Source organism: Kogia breviceps, chromosome 11, assembly GCF_026419965.1.
Source record: "Kogia breviceps isolate mKogBre1 chromosome 11, mKogBre1 haplotype 1, whole genome shotgun sequence".
In the NCBI taxonomy this organism is placed as follows: Eukaryota; Metazoa; Chordata; class Mammalia; order Artiodactyla; family Physeteridae; genus Kogia; species Kogia breviceps.
Window position 1 is genome coordinate 55,027,610 of NC_081320.1, and position 18,416 is coordinate 55,046,025.

The following is an 18,416-nucleotide window of genomic DNA, read 5'->3' on the forward strand; positions in this document are numbered from 1 at the left end:
TATACTAGAGTTTATCATTTCTCCTATTGATGGACATCTGGACTTATACCAATTTTTGACATTTATGAATAAACTGCTATGAACATTCTTACATAAGTATATTTATGGACAGCTAAGGTACAAGTAAGGATATATTTAGTTTTTAAAGAAATTGCCAAATCTTTTCAAAAATGGTTGTGCCACTTTATACACTCACCCACAGAATGTGAGAGTTCATCCTTACCAACATTTTGTATTTTTATTTTAATGTTACCTCTTAATATTAAGCTTTCTCACCTTTTATCAGAGTTTTTCTTTATCTGATTCACATGTTATTTTACATTGCATATTGTCCCCCCCCCACACCCTATAAAAAGAAAGAAAAGACAGTTGCATGGTAGTTTTGGTTGATGTGAGACTGCTTATATTAAGAAATGGGGACTTGGCAATTTTGATATTTGAAAAAAATTTTTTTAGAGAACTTTTCTCCTTGCAAAATACTTACTGAACTTTGATATCAAATTTGGTCATATTATAGGGTACTTCCTTGGCATTTATGGTGATGTATATAGAATGTTTAATTGCATTATTAACATTTAGACTTTTTTTCCCCATTTTCAGTAGGGAAATCAATTGAAAATAAGTTTGTGAATGATGTAACAGACAAAATAAGCAGTTGTAGAAAATTTTGTTTTCAGCTAGCTTATTGATACAATAGTTGTAATGTCCACTTCATTAAAATTGCTAAGAGAAATGTTTGTGTCTCACTTTTCACCTTTTCAGACTTTATTAGGAACATAAAAATACTGTGTAAAATTTGATTATGACTTTTTAAACTATTTTTTTGAAGCATAGCTGATTTACAGTGTTGTGTTAATTTCTGCAGTACAGCAAAGTGATTCAGTTATATATATACATTCTTTTTCATATTCTTTTCCATTATGGTTTATCACAGGATATTGAATATAGTTCCCTGTGCTATATAGTAGGACCTTGTTGTTTATCCATTCTATGCATAATAGTTTGCATCTGCTAATCCCAAACTCCCAATCCTTCCCTCTCCCACCCCGCTTCCCCCTTGGCAACCACAAGTCTATTCTCTATGTCTGTGAGTCTGTTTCATAGATAAGTTCATTTGTGTCATATTTTAGGTCCTACATATAAGTGATATTATTTGGTATTTGTCTTTTTCTGACATTCCTTAGTATGATAATCTGTAGGTCCATCCATGTTGCTGCAAATGGCATTATTTCATTCTGTTTTATGGCTGAGTAGTATTCCATTGTATATTTATACCACATCTTCATCCATTCATCTGTCAGTGGACATTAAGGTGGTTTCCGTGTCTTGACTATTGTAAAACGTGCTGTAATGAACATTGGGGTGCATGTATCTTTTTGAATTATAGTTTTCTCCAGATATATAATATAATCCCAGGAGTGGGATTGTAGGATCATATGGCAAATCTATTTTTAGTTTTATGAGGAACCTCCATACTGTTTTCCATAGTGGCTGCACCAATTTACATTCCCACCAACAGTGTAGGAGGGTCCTCTTTTCTTCACACCCTCTCTGGCATTTATTGTTTGCCAATTTTTTAATCATGGCCGTTCTGACTGGTGTGAGGTGATACCTCATTGTAGTTTTGATTTGCATTTCCCTAATAATTAGTGATGTTGAGCATCTTTTCATGTTGCCCATCTGTATGTCTTCTTTGGAGAAATGTCTAGGTCTTCTGCCCATATTTTTTATTGCATTGTTGATTTTCTGATATTGAGTTATATGAGCTGTTTGTATATTTTGGAAATTAAGTCCTTGTTGGTCATATCACTTGCAAATATTTTCTCTGACTCTGTAGGTTGTCTTTTTGTTTTGTTTATGGTTTCCTTTGCTGTACAAAAGCTTGTAAGTTTGATTAGGTCCCATTTGTTTATTTTTGCTTTTATTTCTGTTGCCTTGGGAGACTGATGATGACTTTTAGGATTTGCAATTCACTTTTTCTGTAATTATCAACCGACTTCTAGTTTCAGTGTGGTTGTTTCATGGGTTTTTTTGTTTTTTATTTTGCTGTCATTTTCTTTTTAAAATACATACCTTTTCTGTTTAAAATACAGAATTGGCATTTTCAACAGAGCTATATGTTTAGGGTTTTATTTACATTCAAGCATACAAGAAATGGACAATGTGTTTGGGGGTACTTACTTTCAAATGAAAGATACCATGTGACAGCATTTTATGACTTTTTTGGTTAACTTTTCCTTGGATTTTCAATGAAATAGGTAATTATAGATTTTAAAATATAGATGGAGAGAGAGGAAGGAGAGGGACACTACTATACTGATTTTTAAAAAGAGTTGTCTCTTCAGCAGTGTTGGGAAAATTGGATATCCATATGCAAAAAAAATGAAATTAGACGCCTACCTCATACTGTATACAAAAATCAACTCAAAACTAATTAAAAACTTGAACATAAGACCTGAAACTGTAAAACTACTAGATGAAAACATAGGGGAAAAGCTTCTTGATATTGGTTTTGGCAGTGATCTCTTAAATATGACACTGAAAGTACAGGCAACAAAGCAAAAATAGACAAGTGGAACTACATCATACCTTTAAAAGGCTTCTGCACAGTAAAGGAAACAATCAACAAAGTGAAAAAGCAGCCTATGAAATGAGAGAAAATATTTGCAAACTATCTGATAAAGGGTTAATATCCAAAACATATAAGGAACTCCTGCAACTCAACAGCAGAAAAACAAATAACGTGATTTAAAAATGGGCAAAGAACTTGAACATACGTTTCTCCAAAGAAGACATACAAATGGCCAACCAGTATATAAAAAGATGCCATCATCAATTATCAGGGAAATACAAATCAAAACTAAAACATGGTATCATGTCATAGTTTTGATCTGTTAGGATGGCTATTATCAAAAACAAAACAAACCAACAAACACTCCCACAAAGTAGCAAGTATTGGCAAGGATGTGGAAGAATTGGAACGCTTGTACACTGTTGGTGAGAGAGTAAAATGGTGCAGCAACTATGGAAAACAGTATGGAGCATCCTCAAAAAAGTAAAAATATAACACCCGTATGATCCAGCAATCCCACTTACTGGGAATATTCCAAAAGAACTGCAATCTCAGAGTCTTGAAGAGATACCTGCACTCCCGTGTTCATTGTAGGTGTTACTCATAATAGCAAAGATATGAAAAAACCCAACTGTCCATCTGTTTATCTGTCATAAACAGATGAATGGGCAAAGAAAATGTGGTATATACAAGGCAGCTTTAAAAAAGAAAATCCTGCCATTTGCAACAATATGGATGAACCTGGAGGATATTCTGCTAAGTGAAATAAACTAGTCACAGAAGGACAAATACTGCCATGATTCTACTTATCTGAAATATCTAAGTCAAACTCATAGATACAGAGAATAGTGGTTGCCGGTGGCTGGCGGGTGGGTGAAATGAGGAGTTGGTGTTCAGTGGATACAGAGTGCTAGATGAATAAGTTCTAGAGATCTGTTGTACGGTACAGTTAACAATGCCGTAGTGTGCACGTCACAATTTATTGAGAGGGTAGATCTCATGCTAAGTGTTTTTAGGGGTCTCATGTTAGAGATCTCTTGTTAAGTGTTGGCTATATCTATTACCTTGATTATGGTGATGGTATTATGGGTATATGCATATGCCCAAACTCATCAACTTGCACATTAAATATGTGCCATTCTTTGTATATCAATTATACCTCAATAAAGCTGTTAAAAATGCCAACATACTATCCACCAATTGGTTTATTATGTTTGTATCTAGTGATTAATGACTTTTATTGTAAGCAAAGAAATTACTGTATTAGACTTACATAGTACAAAAGTCAATTTACTTACAATAGGGGGCTATGTCTAAAGGAAGAAAATTCAATTAGAAGGTTGTTTTAGTAATCTACTTAAATCTATGCTTAGATTGCTGGCTTGGGCAATAGGGCAAGCAGTAGCCCCTTTCACTAACAAAAAAAAAAAACAGCGGGAAAGGAATTTTTCTTTGGGAAGATGATGAGATCAGTTTGGAGCCATCCAATTATGGTGTGTGTCTTAGCCATATAGATGTTATCTATATAGAAATGGCTGGGTAGTTTTGGAGTTCTCCATCTGGCTTAAATAAATTTGGGAATGATCATAGGGAACATGGTTACTGAAGCTTGGAGTAGTAAATAAACCCACAGAAAGTATTTCAATTTACTTTATGTAAACATATCTATGTATACATATTAAACAATATTAATTGTAAGCCATGGTAAAGAACTGTGGTTTTAATCACTAACGATAACATAAAACATAATTTGCAAGGTACTTGTAAATAATGGTGACCAAATAGAATGGTGGTCATCAGTGATTATTTTCTTATGTCAAATAGTTTAGTTCAATTTACTTAAACAAATATTTATTGAACAGCTCTTGGAACTTGTGTTGCTTTTATTATGTGGTAGTATCACAAAGACAAAACATCACTTTGAGAAGAACTGCACTTAAAACAGTTTATTGTAAACCAGGAAATTATAGTATCAGGTTTGCAGAATATAAAAATCAGCTTAATCACAATGTAAATAATGGGCTTTAGGGGAATATGACTAGAGGGGAAAAAATCCAGTTAATGTTGGTCTGAATGGTTTTAAGAGAGGGACTGATCTGTTCAGGTTTATATTTTAAATAGGGTACTCTGCCGGAAGGTTGTTGAAGTCAAGGATGGCAAGTCTGAATATGGAAATAAGAATAGAGCATTATTTTAATAATATATAATAATACTAGGATTAATAGAGTTATCAAGAAATATGTTAACTATGGACTTAAGTCTTATGTTAACTTACAGAATTTATTAGGTATCAGAGGAAATCTACAAGGACCAAAGCTGGTTTCTTTGTAAAGAGTGGTGGTGCATTCAGTGAAAGAGGAAATAAAGTGCAGCTCGCAGCTCACAGTTTAAAAAAAAAAAAAGAAAAGAAAGAAACACTTGGGTATTTAATTTTCTGATTTCTGGATTCTGGCATCTAAACTTGTGGATAAGTATGGTATACTAGAGGAGAATATTCTACCCTCAATATACTAGTATAAAAGGTTATTTTTACACATTAAGCTCTAGTTCCTACTCTTAACTTTTTTCTGTGTATAGAAGAAGAGTTGAAACTGCTTTGGTGAATCTGAGCTATGAATCCATCTACGTGTACACCCTGACTGAAGTGATGAGATGAAATGGGTTTTCCTTAAGTACACAAGTACAAAATACATGTTTAAGGAAGTGAGTTCTTTCTTTTCATCTTCCTCAGGGTGTATCATATTCTTGAATTGCTGGTTTGTATCAGTTATTTTGGATGAATACATTTGATACGAGCCAACAGTTTTTCAGTGACTTTTTTATATGTTTTGCTTATTTGAAACAGTAAATAAAATCCTTAATTCTTTTTAAAACTTTTAGTTTTGATGGCTTTTAATATAAAATATTTAGTAAATAGTTGTATCTTTTAACCATACCACATTATAAGAAACTCTTGACTTTATGAATTGATTTTTAAAATCAGTGATGGCTTTAGTTCTTGTCATTTAGTGAAAATGTATTTAATTCCCATAAAGGATTAATGCCTGAAATACTGAATTCAGAGATTGGCTAAAAATTTAACATCAAAAGAAATCCCGTTTGTAATTTCTGAATTCTTTAAAAGTGTGTAAAACCTTTTCATACTTAGTCTAATTAAGTCTGCAAAGTTATTTATTAACGGTGTGTAAAAGTAATTTAATCAAATTACAAATAGCACTGCATTTAACTTGATAACAGCGAAAATAAAAATATTTTCATACTAAAATTATATAGACACTATGCTAAATATATATTGTATACGTTAATAGTAATTATTAATACAAGGTATACCTTTCCATACATATAGTACAAAATGCATCATAATAAATATGGTTTTTTAAAAAGCAATTCTTTTTTGATAAGTGCACAGTCCAGTGACAATCAGAAAAGAATTCTGTTAATACTAATAGTGGTGAAAAGATGAAGCAGGGAGAGTTGACTGTTGTTTACCAGAATCTAGTTTTAGCTGAAATGAAACAGCTTAAAACTTGTAAATTGAGTTGTATTAAGTGAAAGATAATCCACTATTGATAGTGTCATATAGCTTATTCAGCTTTCGTCTGTCTTTTCACAGAGCTCCTTAATAAGCATTCATAGTCAGTTTTTGGCAGCACTGGAATCACTGAAGGCGTTCTGGGATGTTATGGATGAAATTGATGAGAAGACTTGGGTACTTGAGCCGGAAAAACCTACAAGGAGTGCTACAGCACGCAGAATTGCATTAGGTAGGGTAAAAGAGGATTAAGGAGGTTTTTTGTAAAGGTGTTTGATTGTATTTTGTATTAATTAGGAAAATGAATCTAAGATGACACTGGACTCTTAGATGACTTTTTTTGTATGAAGTCAACTATTAAAACTTTGGGAGATGAACTATGATTTCTTTTATTACTATGTATTTAAATGTAAATATTTCAAGTAGAAAGGGCAAGTACTGAGGTGTTTCATTACAACAGGTGATGATCTAATCCATGGAAGTAGCATTCAGAGATAGTATTTAATTAGCTTTCAATTAGCACAGAAATTGTGGAGTAGATTTTTCAAAACTTGCATTACTTAGGAAAAAAACTGTTAGAAATAATGAAGTCTTCATTCGTGAAACTAGACAAGTACGAACAAGTTTGGGAGTATTTTTTTTTTTTTTTTTTTTGGTGGTGCGCGGGCCTCTCACTGTTGTGGCCTCTCCCGTTGCGGAGCACAGGCTCCAGACGCACAGGCTCCGCGGCATGTGGGATCCTCCCGGGCCGGGCCCCTGCATCGGCAGGTGGATTCTCAACCACTGCGCCACCAGGGAAGCCCTAGAGGAGGGTAAAAGAACCTGAAGTGGGCCATGCATGCCATTGAAGAGTAAAAAGAAAGCTTTACAAAATAATAACTGAATATATTTTAAGTATTTAATTTACTATAAATATATGAAAATAAGATGTGGAATAACCATAAATATCATCCTGGAAATATTACCATATTCTCTTTACTAGGAGATGATTGTTTTATGTATTCTCATTATGAGCACGCAATACATGAAGTCAATTTTAAAGCTCAACCTCTCAAGATTTTAGATGTTTTAAACTATATTTGCGTTCACAGTAAATACTATATAGTTAGGAAGGATATATTGATGTGAATCATATCTGAATTAGTAGTTTCTACCCAGGCATAATAGATTATCTGGGGGGGAAAAGTGACATGTGACTATGAGAAGAGGAAAGTATAATTGTGCAGCAATTCTACAGACAGTATTGTTACTTACCAAGTTTGAAAAAGTCTTAACAGTATTTAATTTGGAATAATTAACCAAGTTATGGTATATTTGTGAACAAGTAGATATTAAAATGAAAATATTGTCTTCAAAGAAGTGTAGTAATTTATTATCTTAATGGCCCCATTAAAATAATTATTTCTCTTAGGTTATGATTAAATATACTTCTTATTTCTCATTGTTCAGCGTAAACAACCTGGTATTTATTCACTCTCCCTATATTTACCTTTTAGCTCCTTTTTTTCTCTTCAGGCATTGATTTGCCCTTTTAGGACCAAGTTTTCAGCAAATTAATCAAAAGATTAGTTAATACGACCATTGTTAAGTGAAAGCACTTTCTGGAGCCATTAGGTGACACTGCTAAAGGCTAACATGGAATATGTGTTCATGTAAACAATGCATTAACCAATGAAATTATAAATTGACTTTTTGTAATTCTGTTTTTCTTATTGAATTACTTGGACTTACTTTTTTATTTTACTTGATTACCTCTTTTTGCTAGATCTGTAATAATTGTATTTATATTGTTGCCAACCTTAGCCAGAGGATTATGCTATAGTGTATAGAATTTATCAAGACATTTTTACCATAGAAATGAAATCCAAATTAACCTTAAACAACCACACTATGTACCTTCAAAAACAATAAAATTCCTGAAATTTTGTACATACTCTAGTACAGTTAAAATTTATAAAAGAATTTAGTGCCAAGTAGAAATAGCTTTTCCTTAGATTCTGTAAAATTGTTTTTGTTATAAATGAACAGTTAACAAAAATTTAATATGAATTGACTTCTTTGTTAACTTATCCAGGAAAGCTTCACAGGGAGATAAAGATTTCAGAAAATGTTTTTATAAAACTCAAATCTTAAACATTTATTTTTTACCATTTATTTTATTTTTAGTCTTTTACGTTTGTTCTGTTACTTTTCAAGAATATTATGATATCATTTAGATTATTTCTTAAACTTGTGACTTGTAATTTTCATATATTAAAGATTTTTATCACTCCATAGAAAATTTTTATTCAAACTTTAATGGAATACTGACCAGAATTCATATCTAAATTAATTATATTAACTTATGGATTGGCTCTGTTTTTTGAAACTTGGGCTCCCCAAATGTTAATCATGATCAAAATTTTCAAATTACTTCTTTTTGTTAAATTATGAATTAGTAGTATATTTACCTTTATGAAAAACAATATATATAATACAATTAGTTAATCTTTACTTGGGTATACAATGAAATAAGTACCCAGACAAATACTCCTTTATTTTTTGTTTCATTTTCTGTTCTACTTCTAAAAGCTTTCATATTTTATTCTAGGGAATAATACTTCAATAAACATAGAGGTAGACCCCCGGCATCCTACTATGCTTCCTGAGTGCTGTTTTCTTGGAGCTGACCATGGTATGAGATCTCAGGTTTAAATGTTTTTAAAAGAATTATAAAATATTTGTCTACCACTGTAATTAAATATTATTCTGACATTAATATATTAATGGTAAACATCTTAAATGAAAATGTCTCATTGTGAACTGTGTACTTCTGTGTTTTTTAAATATATAATATATATGATTTAGATTTTCTAATCACGTACTTAGGAAACAAATCCTATAATTAACAAGTATGTATATTTCAAAGTTGCTAATAGATTAGATCTTAAAAGTTTTCAATAAGAGTAAAAAACGTTGTAACTGCATGATGATAGATGTTAACTTGTAATAGTTTTGCAATATATACATATACCAAATCACTATGTTGTACACCTAAATCTGTAATACAGTGTCATCAGTTATAGCTCAATAAAAAGAGACAAATTCTGTACCAAATGTGACTTTACAAAATGAGAGCAGCAAACTCTAAATTATTAAACTTTTTTTTTTTTTTTTTTTTTTTTAAATATTTGAAGTGGTAAAACCCCTGGGAATTAGGCTGAGCAGAAACATACATTTGTGGTAGGTATCTTTGCAATATAATTGTTACTTTTCTATGATTTTACAAATTTAATAACATTTTTTTTCATGTTTTCAGGGATCCAGAAAATAGTCTGTTACAAAATTTGAAAGATGTTTTAGAAATTGATTTTCCAGCTCGTGCTATCCTGGAAAAATCTGTAAGTCTTATCAGTGCTTTGATATTCCAAATAGTGTTGCATAATGAAAGTCAAATGTTCTTTTAGGCACCAGAGAAAAATGAGGCTGAAAGGGAAGGAATTGGAAGAATATTATAACAGACTTCTGAACTGCAAGCAGCAGTTGCATCAAACAACTTGTTAACCTTTGATTGGTGGTTACAAGTGTACTTTTTTCATGGTCATTGTAGCAGTAAAGTGATTAATGACATCTTTATTATTAAAAATAGGGGAAAGGTCCAATGTAGCTAATGAGATGTTTGGATTTTCTATACTGTCTGCTTATGGATGACTGAAATAAAGTTCTAATTAGCTTGAAACAAGTGTTTGTGAAGGTTGGCAGCATAGTTTTTCAAAATTGAATAGACACTACTACACTGCAAAAATAAACTAAATTGATTTTTGACAAAGCTGCTAAGAATGTAGACTACTCAAGTGGTGGGGATGTTTTTGTCTTTTTCCTTTAGTTGCAGAATTTTGAAGTTTAGTATAATCACCAGCTAATGTCAGTTCCTGTCTTTGCATACTGCAGTGGCATTATACTGATGTACATAGTGGGAATATTACTGAAGCCCGAAACATCTTGTGAGCCAAAAGTAGAATCTGTTTTTTAGTATATGTATATTATTTACTGGATGGAAAAGGAAGCCCTCTCTTACAGATAGCTTTTCTAAGGTGTTAAATAGTGATGTGACTGCATTTTCTGTAACATAACAATATAGTTAACCTTTATAAAAATTTTATAAAAATTTAATAGTATCTAATACCATATTATTCATTCTTTTTTACTTCACCTTGTATATTCTTATAAATATTTTCCCCCCACCCCATCCCACAATATTTCTTTTCTTTTGAAGGATTTTTCTATGGATTGTGGAATTTGTTATGCCTATCAACTTGATGGTGCCCTTCCTGATCAAGTGTGTGATAATTCACAGTGTGGACAGCCTTTCCATCAAATATGTTTATATGAGGTAAAAATATCAGTAAGACTAACAGCATAGGAAATTTGCATATTTAAAATCAAAACAGTCTAAAATCTGTTTAGTCAATAGTGATCTTTTATTGCCATTATCTCCTTTAACAGTTCATTCCAAACGTGTATTTCATTTCTTCGAGGTTACTAATGAATTTATAAATGTCCTAAAGTATCCAAGAAGTGGGAAAATGTATCTAGAATATATTTACGGACTGTTTATTGATGCATAACAAAGTAAACTGATGGAACATCGGAATCTTTCTGTAAATATCTCAAGTAACCACAATGCAAACTCTGTAAACTCATCCAACTAGGAGTAATGGTGGCAGTAAGGTGAAAGGGAGCTAGGGAGCTAGTACTGTAGAGTACCTATTACTTTTTCAGGCTATATTTAAGTATAGCATAAATGTAATAATCCTACTTTTGATATTGAGAAGAATGCATTTTATGATCTAAGTAACTCACAACACTCTTAGTCAATGACACTTTATTTACTGTATATATAATACAGGTGAAGTCTGCTTTCCTTCCTGTCTGCAGTCACTTGCTCTCTAGCATTCATCTTAGGGCACAGTGGACATATGACTAACTGTATGTGCATCTATATACAAAATGACTTGCAGTTGTATAGTGCTTTCAGTTTTTAAAAACTTCCGTAATATTACCTCCTGATTTTTGTGATTAGAGATAGCAGCTGGTGCTAGCTGCAGTTTAACAGTGGAGAATTTAAGTAGAGATGTCAATTTACCTTATATAAAATCATAAAATACTAGGTCTAATTATAGAGATAACTCTTAAGGGAACATGTGCTTTCTTTTGTAATAATGAAAATTCATTTAATTTTTAAAAATGGATTGCCTCCTGCTTGTAATTAATGGATTGAGAATTAACCCTACTATTGGTGATTAAGATCAGAATTAAGACCTAAATTTTAAAGAGCCTACGATATCTTTTATAGCAGGACTTCTTAATTTGTGATTAATGGATTTAGGGAGGGTCTGTGAACCCCATGGACTTATTTTTGTGTACATCTGTTTTGGGGTAGAGAAGGTGCATACTTTTTATCAGATTCTTAAAGGGGCCTATAATTTGCTTATAAATCTGTGGTATAGACCTTGAAATCCATACTGGTTTCCCCTTGTTATTCAGCATTTTAGTAGTTTGGTATTGGCTCAGGAGATGTTCCTCTTACTCTTGCAAAAGAAAATTAAGAAGGCAAATCATCTGGCATAAAAATATAATGCACTCAAAAAGAAAAAAATATTTATTTGGAGTACCTGTAATATGTAATCATGTTGACGCTGCTCCCTTTCTTTTTCTTCTCTTTTTAAAATCTTCAGTGGTTGAGAGGACTCCTGACTAGTAGACAGAGTTTTAACGTCATATTTGGTGAATGTCCATATTGTAGTAAGGTAAGGTAAGCAAATTATTAATCACATTTCATAAAATGTGCCTAGCTTTTAGTAATATGTTTTAGAAGATAGCTGTATAGTATATCAGCTTATATAAAATTTTTGGAAACATTTGTCAATCTATGTATTTTTAAAAAATTTCTAAGATAAATTGTCCCTATTAACATTTTAATTTTCAGATTTCTCCTTTGATCAAAAAAAAGTTAACCCCTTTTCTAGATTTCCTAGGTGATCTGAACCTTAAAAAAGTATTTTCCAAACTCTATCATTACACCATCTCTAATATAAAGCATTCCTCTTTTTATAAGCCACTTACCTTGAAAATGTCTGGGAGAAAAGCCTGAAATAAGAATGCAACATTTCTGTGAAGAATTGGAAACTTAAATTATCAAAAGGATTTTATTTGATATCGTTAGAGAAAATACAAAGCAAGACCTACTAATATCAAAAGAAGAAGAATGGTGAAGCCATAATAATATACATCTGCCTTTATCTCTTCACTAAGAGTGAACTGGGAAATTGTAAGCCAAAATCCTGTAGCACTGTCTAATTCTGTGACCTCCATACCAGTTGTAGAAGTGTACGTGTACCAAGATGGAGATGGAGAGCTTGACTTGTTGAACATATCTAGACTGGTAAAATCTTGATGGGGTTCATAAAATGAACTGGGGAACTGTATACAGCTGGATTTTTGTGGAGAACTTTTTACTCCATTCAGAAATTCTTGAGACTCACAATATTTTTGTCTTCTCCTTGTGCTTTCCTATGAGAAAATACATATGTGTTTGTTAGGTTTGAGTTATCCAAGTGTTTATTTTGTGTACTCTATAAGAATGCTAAATAAAATTTGTTACACAAGATCAAGTTTTTGTGTGCTTTTTATTTTTCCTGAGAAGTTATTTTTAGGTTCTTGATTTTAAGCGTTTATAAAGTACTTACCAGCATCAAACGACCAAATCTGGTTAATTTGATTGATTGGTTCTTTTAAACCAAGAAGTAGGCTATTTCTTAAGTAATTTATACTCTAAAAATAGGATAGAATATGAAAAATGAATTTTTTGGCAAGAAAAAGAAACAGGCTTAATCTTATGGGGATAAGAGTAATAATTAGAAGGCTTTTTGGTCAGTAATAATTAAAGATACTAGAAGCACTGGAGCAAGATGGTGGTGCAAGTGCTGTGCACCCACAGACTGGCCTTAGCCAGTGGCCTGCCCCCTGTAGCCTCCTGCCAGAGCACCAGAGATTGACATCTTCCCATAACAGACCTCGAGAAGACAGCTGGTAAAAATCTTTATTTGTCCAGAAGCTGATCTAAGAAAAGATGCTCACCCTAATCTCCTAAGCAAAAAGGAATCCAGCAGTTTATACAAATTACAGTTTCACTGTGTCAAAAGATGTCTTGAAGGCTCTTTAGCTTTTCCATTAAAAAGAAATAAATTATTGAGATAACTATAAACTACTCTTTACTGCCTGATAGCTAACAAAGTCACACGAATGCAATTTTCCTAAAGTTTTGTCAGCTTAATTCACTAAAGGCAAAATGAGTTAACGGTTACTCCAGTAGGCCCATAAAGCATTGTTCTTCCACAAAGAAAAAGAAATACACTATCAAATCATATTTCTAAAGGCTGAGAGCCACAGGTAAGCTAACCTAAGCTGCATTTACATGTAAGTTACATGTAGAAGTGGATGATCTAGTTAATCCCCGTCTAGGTAAGAATAGAAGTCAAACTACTAAAATTTCAAGATAGAATCATCTCTTGTGTGACCTGAATACCTTATCTCTCTTTAAGCAACAACAAATGATGTCAAATGGGAAGGCACTCATCAAAGGATTTAACCACCAGCTGTCTTCAGTTTACTGAGAGCTCTGATTGGGAGAGACAGTCTGGCTAGGGTTGGAAAACTGTGGTTCATTGGCTAGCTGCCTGTTTGTGAATAAAGTTTTACTGGTACATAGCCCTACTGACCACCATTGCCTTGCATTAAGCAAGGGACAGCAAAGAGGCAGCAGCTCACATCCTCCTTACTAGAAAACATCAGTCTTAGTAATAGAGAACTACTAGACAAAAACAGCAAGGTTAGATCACACAAACCAATGGGATCTCACTGATAATTATAGAGCACTCCACCGCAAAACAGAAGAGTACATGTTCTTTTCGATCGCAATTGGAATATTCACCAAAATTATACAAAGCATGTTCTCAGATAATAATATAAATTAGAAATCAGTAACAGAAAATCTTTAAACATTTGGAAATTAGACAATAATTTCACACTCCTAATAACCAGGACATCAAAAGAAGTCTCATGGGAAAGTACAAAATTAAAATACAATATGTAAGGATTTACGGGATGCAGTTAAAATGGGACTTAGTAGGTCACTTATAGCATTCAATGCTTATATTAGAAGAAAAGAGGTTTCAAACCAGTAGCCTAATCTTCCACCTGAAATAGAAAAAGAAAAGGAAAATACACCTAAATCAATACACCTAAATCAAGCTGAAGGAAAGAAATAACAGGAAAATCTTCAAACATCTGAAAATTTTAAAAAACTCCTGAATGGGTCAGAGACCCAAGAGAAACTTAAAAATGTACTGAACTGAATGAAAATGAAAACGTATAAAAATATATGGGACATGGCTAACACAGTGTTAGAAGGAAAATCTCTAATACTCAATACTTATATTAAAAAAGAAGTCTCAATTCAATAATTGAGGCTTGTTTGTACCTCAAGCAACTAGAAAAAGAGAAAATACATAGCAGAACGAAGGAAATAAAAATAAGCAGAAATCAATGGAATTGACAAAACAAAAATAGAGAAAACTCAAAAGCTGGCTCTGCGACACTTGAAAATTACATGGAATTCAAATTTCAGTGCCATAAATGTTCTGCTGGAACTCAGCTATACTCATTTGTTTACCTATTGTATATGATGCTTTTGCATTACAATGCATAGTTGAACAAAAGAGAGACCATATGACTTGTAAAACCTAAATATTTACTGTCTGGCTCTTTATAGGAAAGTCTGTCCACTCTTGAAATAGATAATCCGAATAGTCTTAGTAAAGAACTTGAATTCATAGTTAAAAAAGGAAAAGAAATCTCTAGGCCCAGACGGTTTCACTGGAGAATTCTCTAAAACATTTAAAAAGAAACACTAATTCTATTCAATCTCTTCCAGAAATTAGAAGATGTCTCAACTCATTTTATGAAGCAAGCATTACCTGATTCCAAAACCAGAAAAGACAATAAAATAAAAACTACAGACCAACAGTCTTCATTAGAGATGTAAAAGTTGTCAACAAAATACTAACAAACCGAATCCAGTGACAAATGAAAAGAATAATATGCCATGACCAAGTGGGGTTGATTCAAGGAATGTAAGAGTGTTTCAGTATTCATACATTAATCAATGTCATCCACCATAGTAACAGTATAAAGGTGAAAAATCATATGGTCATATTAATAGATACAAAAAAGCATTTGACAATATTCAACACCCATTCATAATAACTCTCAATACACTAGAAATGGAGGGGAACTTCAACTTGATAAAGAACATCTACCAAAAATCTACAGCTAACATCATACTAAATGGTGAAAGGCAAAAAAATGGAAGAAACTCATATGTTCTTCAACACTACATCCATACCTCAGAATACTACCTAGCAATACAAAGGAATGAACTATCAATAGATGCAAAATTTGCATGGATCTCACGTGTGTTACGGTGAAAGAAATAAAGCCAATCTCAACAAGTTACATAGTGTATAATCTGATTTATACTGACATGCTCAAAATGACAAAACTATAGTGATGCAGAAAAGACCAGTGCTTTCCATGGTTTAGGACTGGGGAGACAGTGTCACTATAAAGCAAAATGAATAAAGTTACCATTATGAGGAATGGATAAAGAAGACATAAAAAGTATAAAAAGAGAGTATCATGAACTACATAGTGCTGACAAATCTGACAGTCAGTTAAATGAAATAGACAAATTCCCTGAAAGATCAAATTACCAAAACTGACACAAGAAAATCTAATAATCACTATATCTGTGATAGAGAGTAAATTCATAATTTGAAATTTTACTACAACAGAACTCTAAACCTAGATAGTTTTCTTTCTAAACTGTCATATTTATGAAAGGCAAATCTTACTGAGACGTTTTCTGAAAATAGACACTTCCCTCTAATGTAACTAATGACTGGAAAACAAAACCATACAAGGATATTGAGAGAAAAGAAAATTTACTGACCACTATCTCTCATCAATGTAAATATAAAAATCCGTAATGGAAAAATAGCAAATTGAATTCAGTAATGCAACACATCACGACTAAGTGGAATTTATTCCAGAAATAAAATGTTAACATTCAAAAATCAATGCAATTCATTATACTAGTAAAGGTGAAAAATCATATGATCATCTCAACCCAAAAAACAACTTAATACCCATCCATGACTAAAATTTATTCTTCAATAAACTGTAAATACAACGAAATTTCCTCAGCCTGATAAAAGGCATTTAGGAACAACCTACAGCTAACATCATACTTAATGGCGAAAGAATGAATGCTTTTCCCCCTAAGATCAGGAACAAGGATGCCCACTCTCATTACTATATTGAGTAGTCAGTATGGTATTAGAGGTCCCAGCAGGTGTAATAGGACATGAAAGGAATAAATGAAAGGCATACATGTTGGAAAGGAAGAAGACTCTATTTACAGACAACATGACTGATGATGTAGAAAATCCTAAGAATACAAAAGAACTACTAGAACTAATCAGTGAATTTCAGGAAGATCCCAAAACACAAGGTCAACATACCAAATCAATTTTATTTCTATATACCAGGAACAAATACCTGGAATATAAAATTTTTGAAAAAATGACATATACAATAGGATTAAAAACCAAAATATTGAGAAATAATTTTAATAGAAGATGTATAGGATATCTACACTAAAAACTATAAAACATTGTTGAAAGAAACAAATGAAGAGAAGTATCAGGTTCATGCACTGGAGAACTCAATGTTGTTGGGATTTCATTTCCCTTTAAACTGATCTTTAGATTTAGTGTAGTCCCAATTAAAATCCCATTGTTCTGTTTAGTGGGAAGTGACAAGGTGATTCTTAAATTTTATGGAGGGGACCAGGAACTAAAATGGCCATGGCATCTTTGAAGAAAAGAAAGGGGTTGTAGGACTTAAACTATCTAATTTCAGAACTTGCTATAAAGTTACAGTAATTGATACAGTGTAGAATAGATTGATAGAAAAGAGAGTCCAGAAATAGACCCATGCTTATATAGTCAGCTGACTTTTGAAAAAGGCTCCAAAGAAATTTAATTAGGAAAAGGAAAATCTTTTTGAGAAATGGTACTGGGCTTCCCTGGTGGCGCAGTGGTTGAGAATCCGCCTGCCGATGCAGGGGACACGGGTTCGTGCCCCGGTCCGGGAAGGTCCCACGTGCTGCGGAGCAACTAAGCCTGTGAGCCATGGCCGCTAGGCCTGCGCGTCCAGAGCCTGTGCTCCGCAATGGGAGAGGACAACAGTGAGAGGCCCGCAAAAAAAAAAAAAAAAAAAAAAGAAATGGTACTGGGATAACTGGCTTTCAATATGGAAGGAACCTCAACCCCTATCTCACACCATACCCAACTGATCTGAGATGGCTCATAGACCCAAATATGAAAGCTAAAACTATAAGCCTTCTAAAAAATATATAGCAAAATAACTGTGACCTTGAGGTAGGCAAAGATTTCTTTACAGAAAAAATAATAAATTGATAAATTGAATTTCAAATAAAAACAAATACTTCCTGCTCATCAAAGACACTGTTAAGTAAATGAATAGGCAGGTTGCACACTAGGAGAACATATCCACAATATAGACATTGGACAGGAGACTTATATGTGGAATATATAGAGAATTCCTACAAGAAAGACAATCATTCAAATAAAAATTGATAAAACTTGAAAAGACACTTCACAAAAGAAGGTATATGGATGGGCAGTCAGCACAGGAAAGGGTGCTCACAATTACTAGTCATCAGATAAAGATAATTGGAATCACCACGAGATAGTAATATACACACGTTGACTAAAATTAAGACTGACAAACACCAAATAGTGGGGAGGATATGGAATGACTGGAACTCACATACGTTACTGATGGGAGTATAAAGTGGGAAGTATTTATCAGCTTTTTATAATGTTGAACATATATCTGCCCCATGACCCAGCAATTCCACTTCACAGGACAAAACATACCCATAAAAGGACTTGTGTCAGAATATTCAGAGCAACTATATTCATGGTGGCTTGAGACAGGGGCAGCCCAGGTACCCACTAATAGGAGAATGGATATGCAAATTATGATGTAGTTATACAATGGAGGGTTGAAAAGGAGCACTCAAGAATATCTAAATTTTGCCACCAAGCAATATTTGTCTTTAATTTTTATAAATGGGAACTATAAAACGTGTCCTCTGGAAGTAGATTCCTTTGTATCAATTTG

The 18,416-nt window shown here is 32.8% G+C and overlaps 2 protein-coding genes across 5 annotated transcripts in view; one reads left to right on the forward strand and one right to left on the reverse strand.

Moving 5' to 3' along the window:
• Window positions 1–12,755, forward strand: part of FANCL (FA complementation group L) — a 79,847-nt gene extending 67,092 nt beyond the window's left edge. The window contains exons 8-15 of one of the 4 annotated variants that reach the window (XM_067007564.1): window positions 6,186–6,336; window positions 6,810–6,908; window positions 8,695–8,778; window positions 9,281–9,326; window positions 9,403–9,484; window positions 10,360–10,476; window positions 11,822–11,893; window positions 12,202–12,749. In XM_067007564.1, the coding sequence (XP_066863665.1) occupies window positions 6,186–6,336; window positions 6,810–6,908; window positions 8,695–8,778; window positions 9,281–9,326; window positions 9,403–9,484; window positions 10,360–10,476; window positions 11,822–11,893; window positions 12,202–12,237 (687 nt within the window). In that variant the 3' untranslated portion in view covers window positions 12,238–12,749. Of the gene's footprint in view, window positions 1–6,185; window positions 6,337–6,809; window positions 6,909–8,694; window positions 8,779–9,280; window positions 9,327–9,402; window positions 9,485–10,359; window positions 10,477–11,821; window positions 11,899–12,201 lie in introns of all 4 variants that reach the window. The other 3 variants (XM_067007565.1, XM_059078796.2, XM_067007566.1) reach the window with 3 other exon arrangements.
• Window positions 12,274–18,416, reverse strand: part of VRK2 (VRK serine/threonine kinase 2) — a 92,257-nt gene continuing 86,114 nt past the window's right edge. The window contains exon 13 of the mRNA XM_059078794.2: window positions 12,274–12,656. Within this exon, the coding sequence (XP_058934777.1) occupies window positions 12,306–12,656 (351 nt within the window). The 3' untranslated portion in view covers window positions 12,274–12,305. The remainder of the gene's footprint in view (window positions 12,657–18,416) is intronic.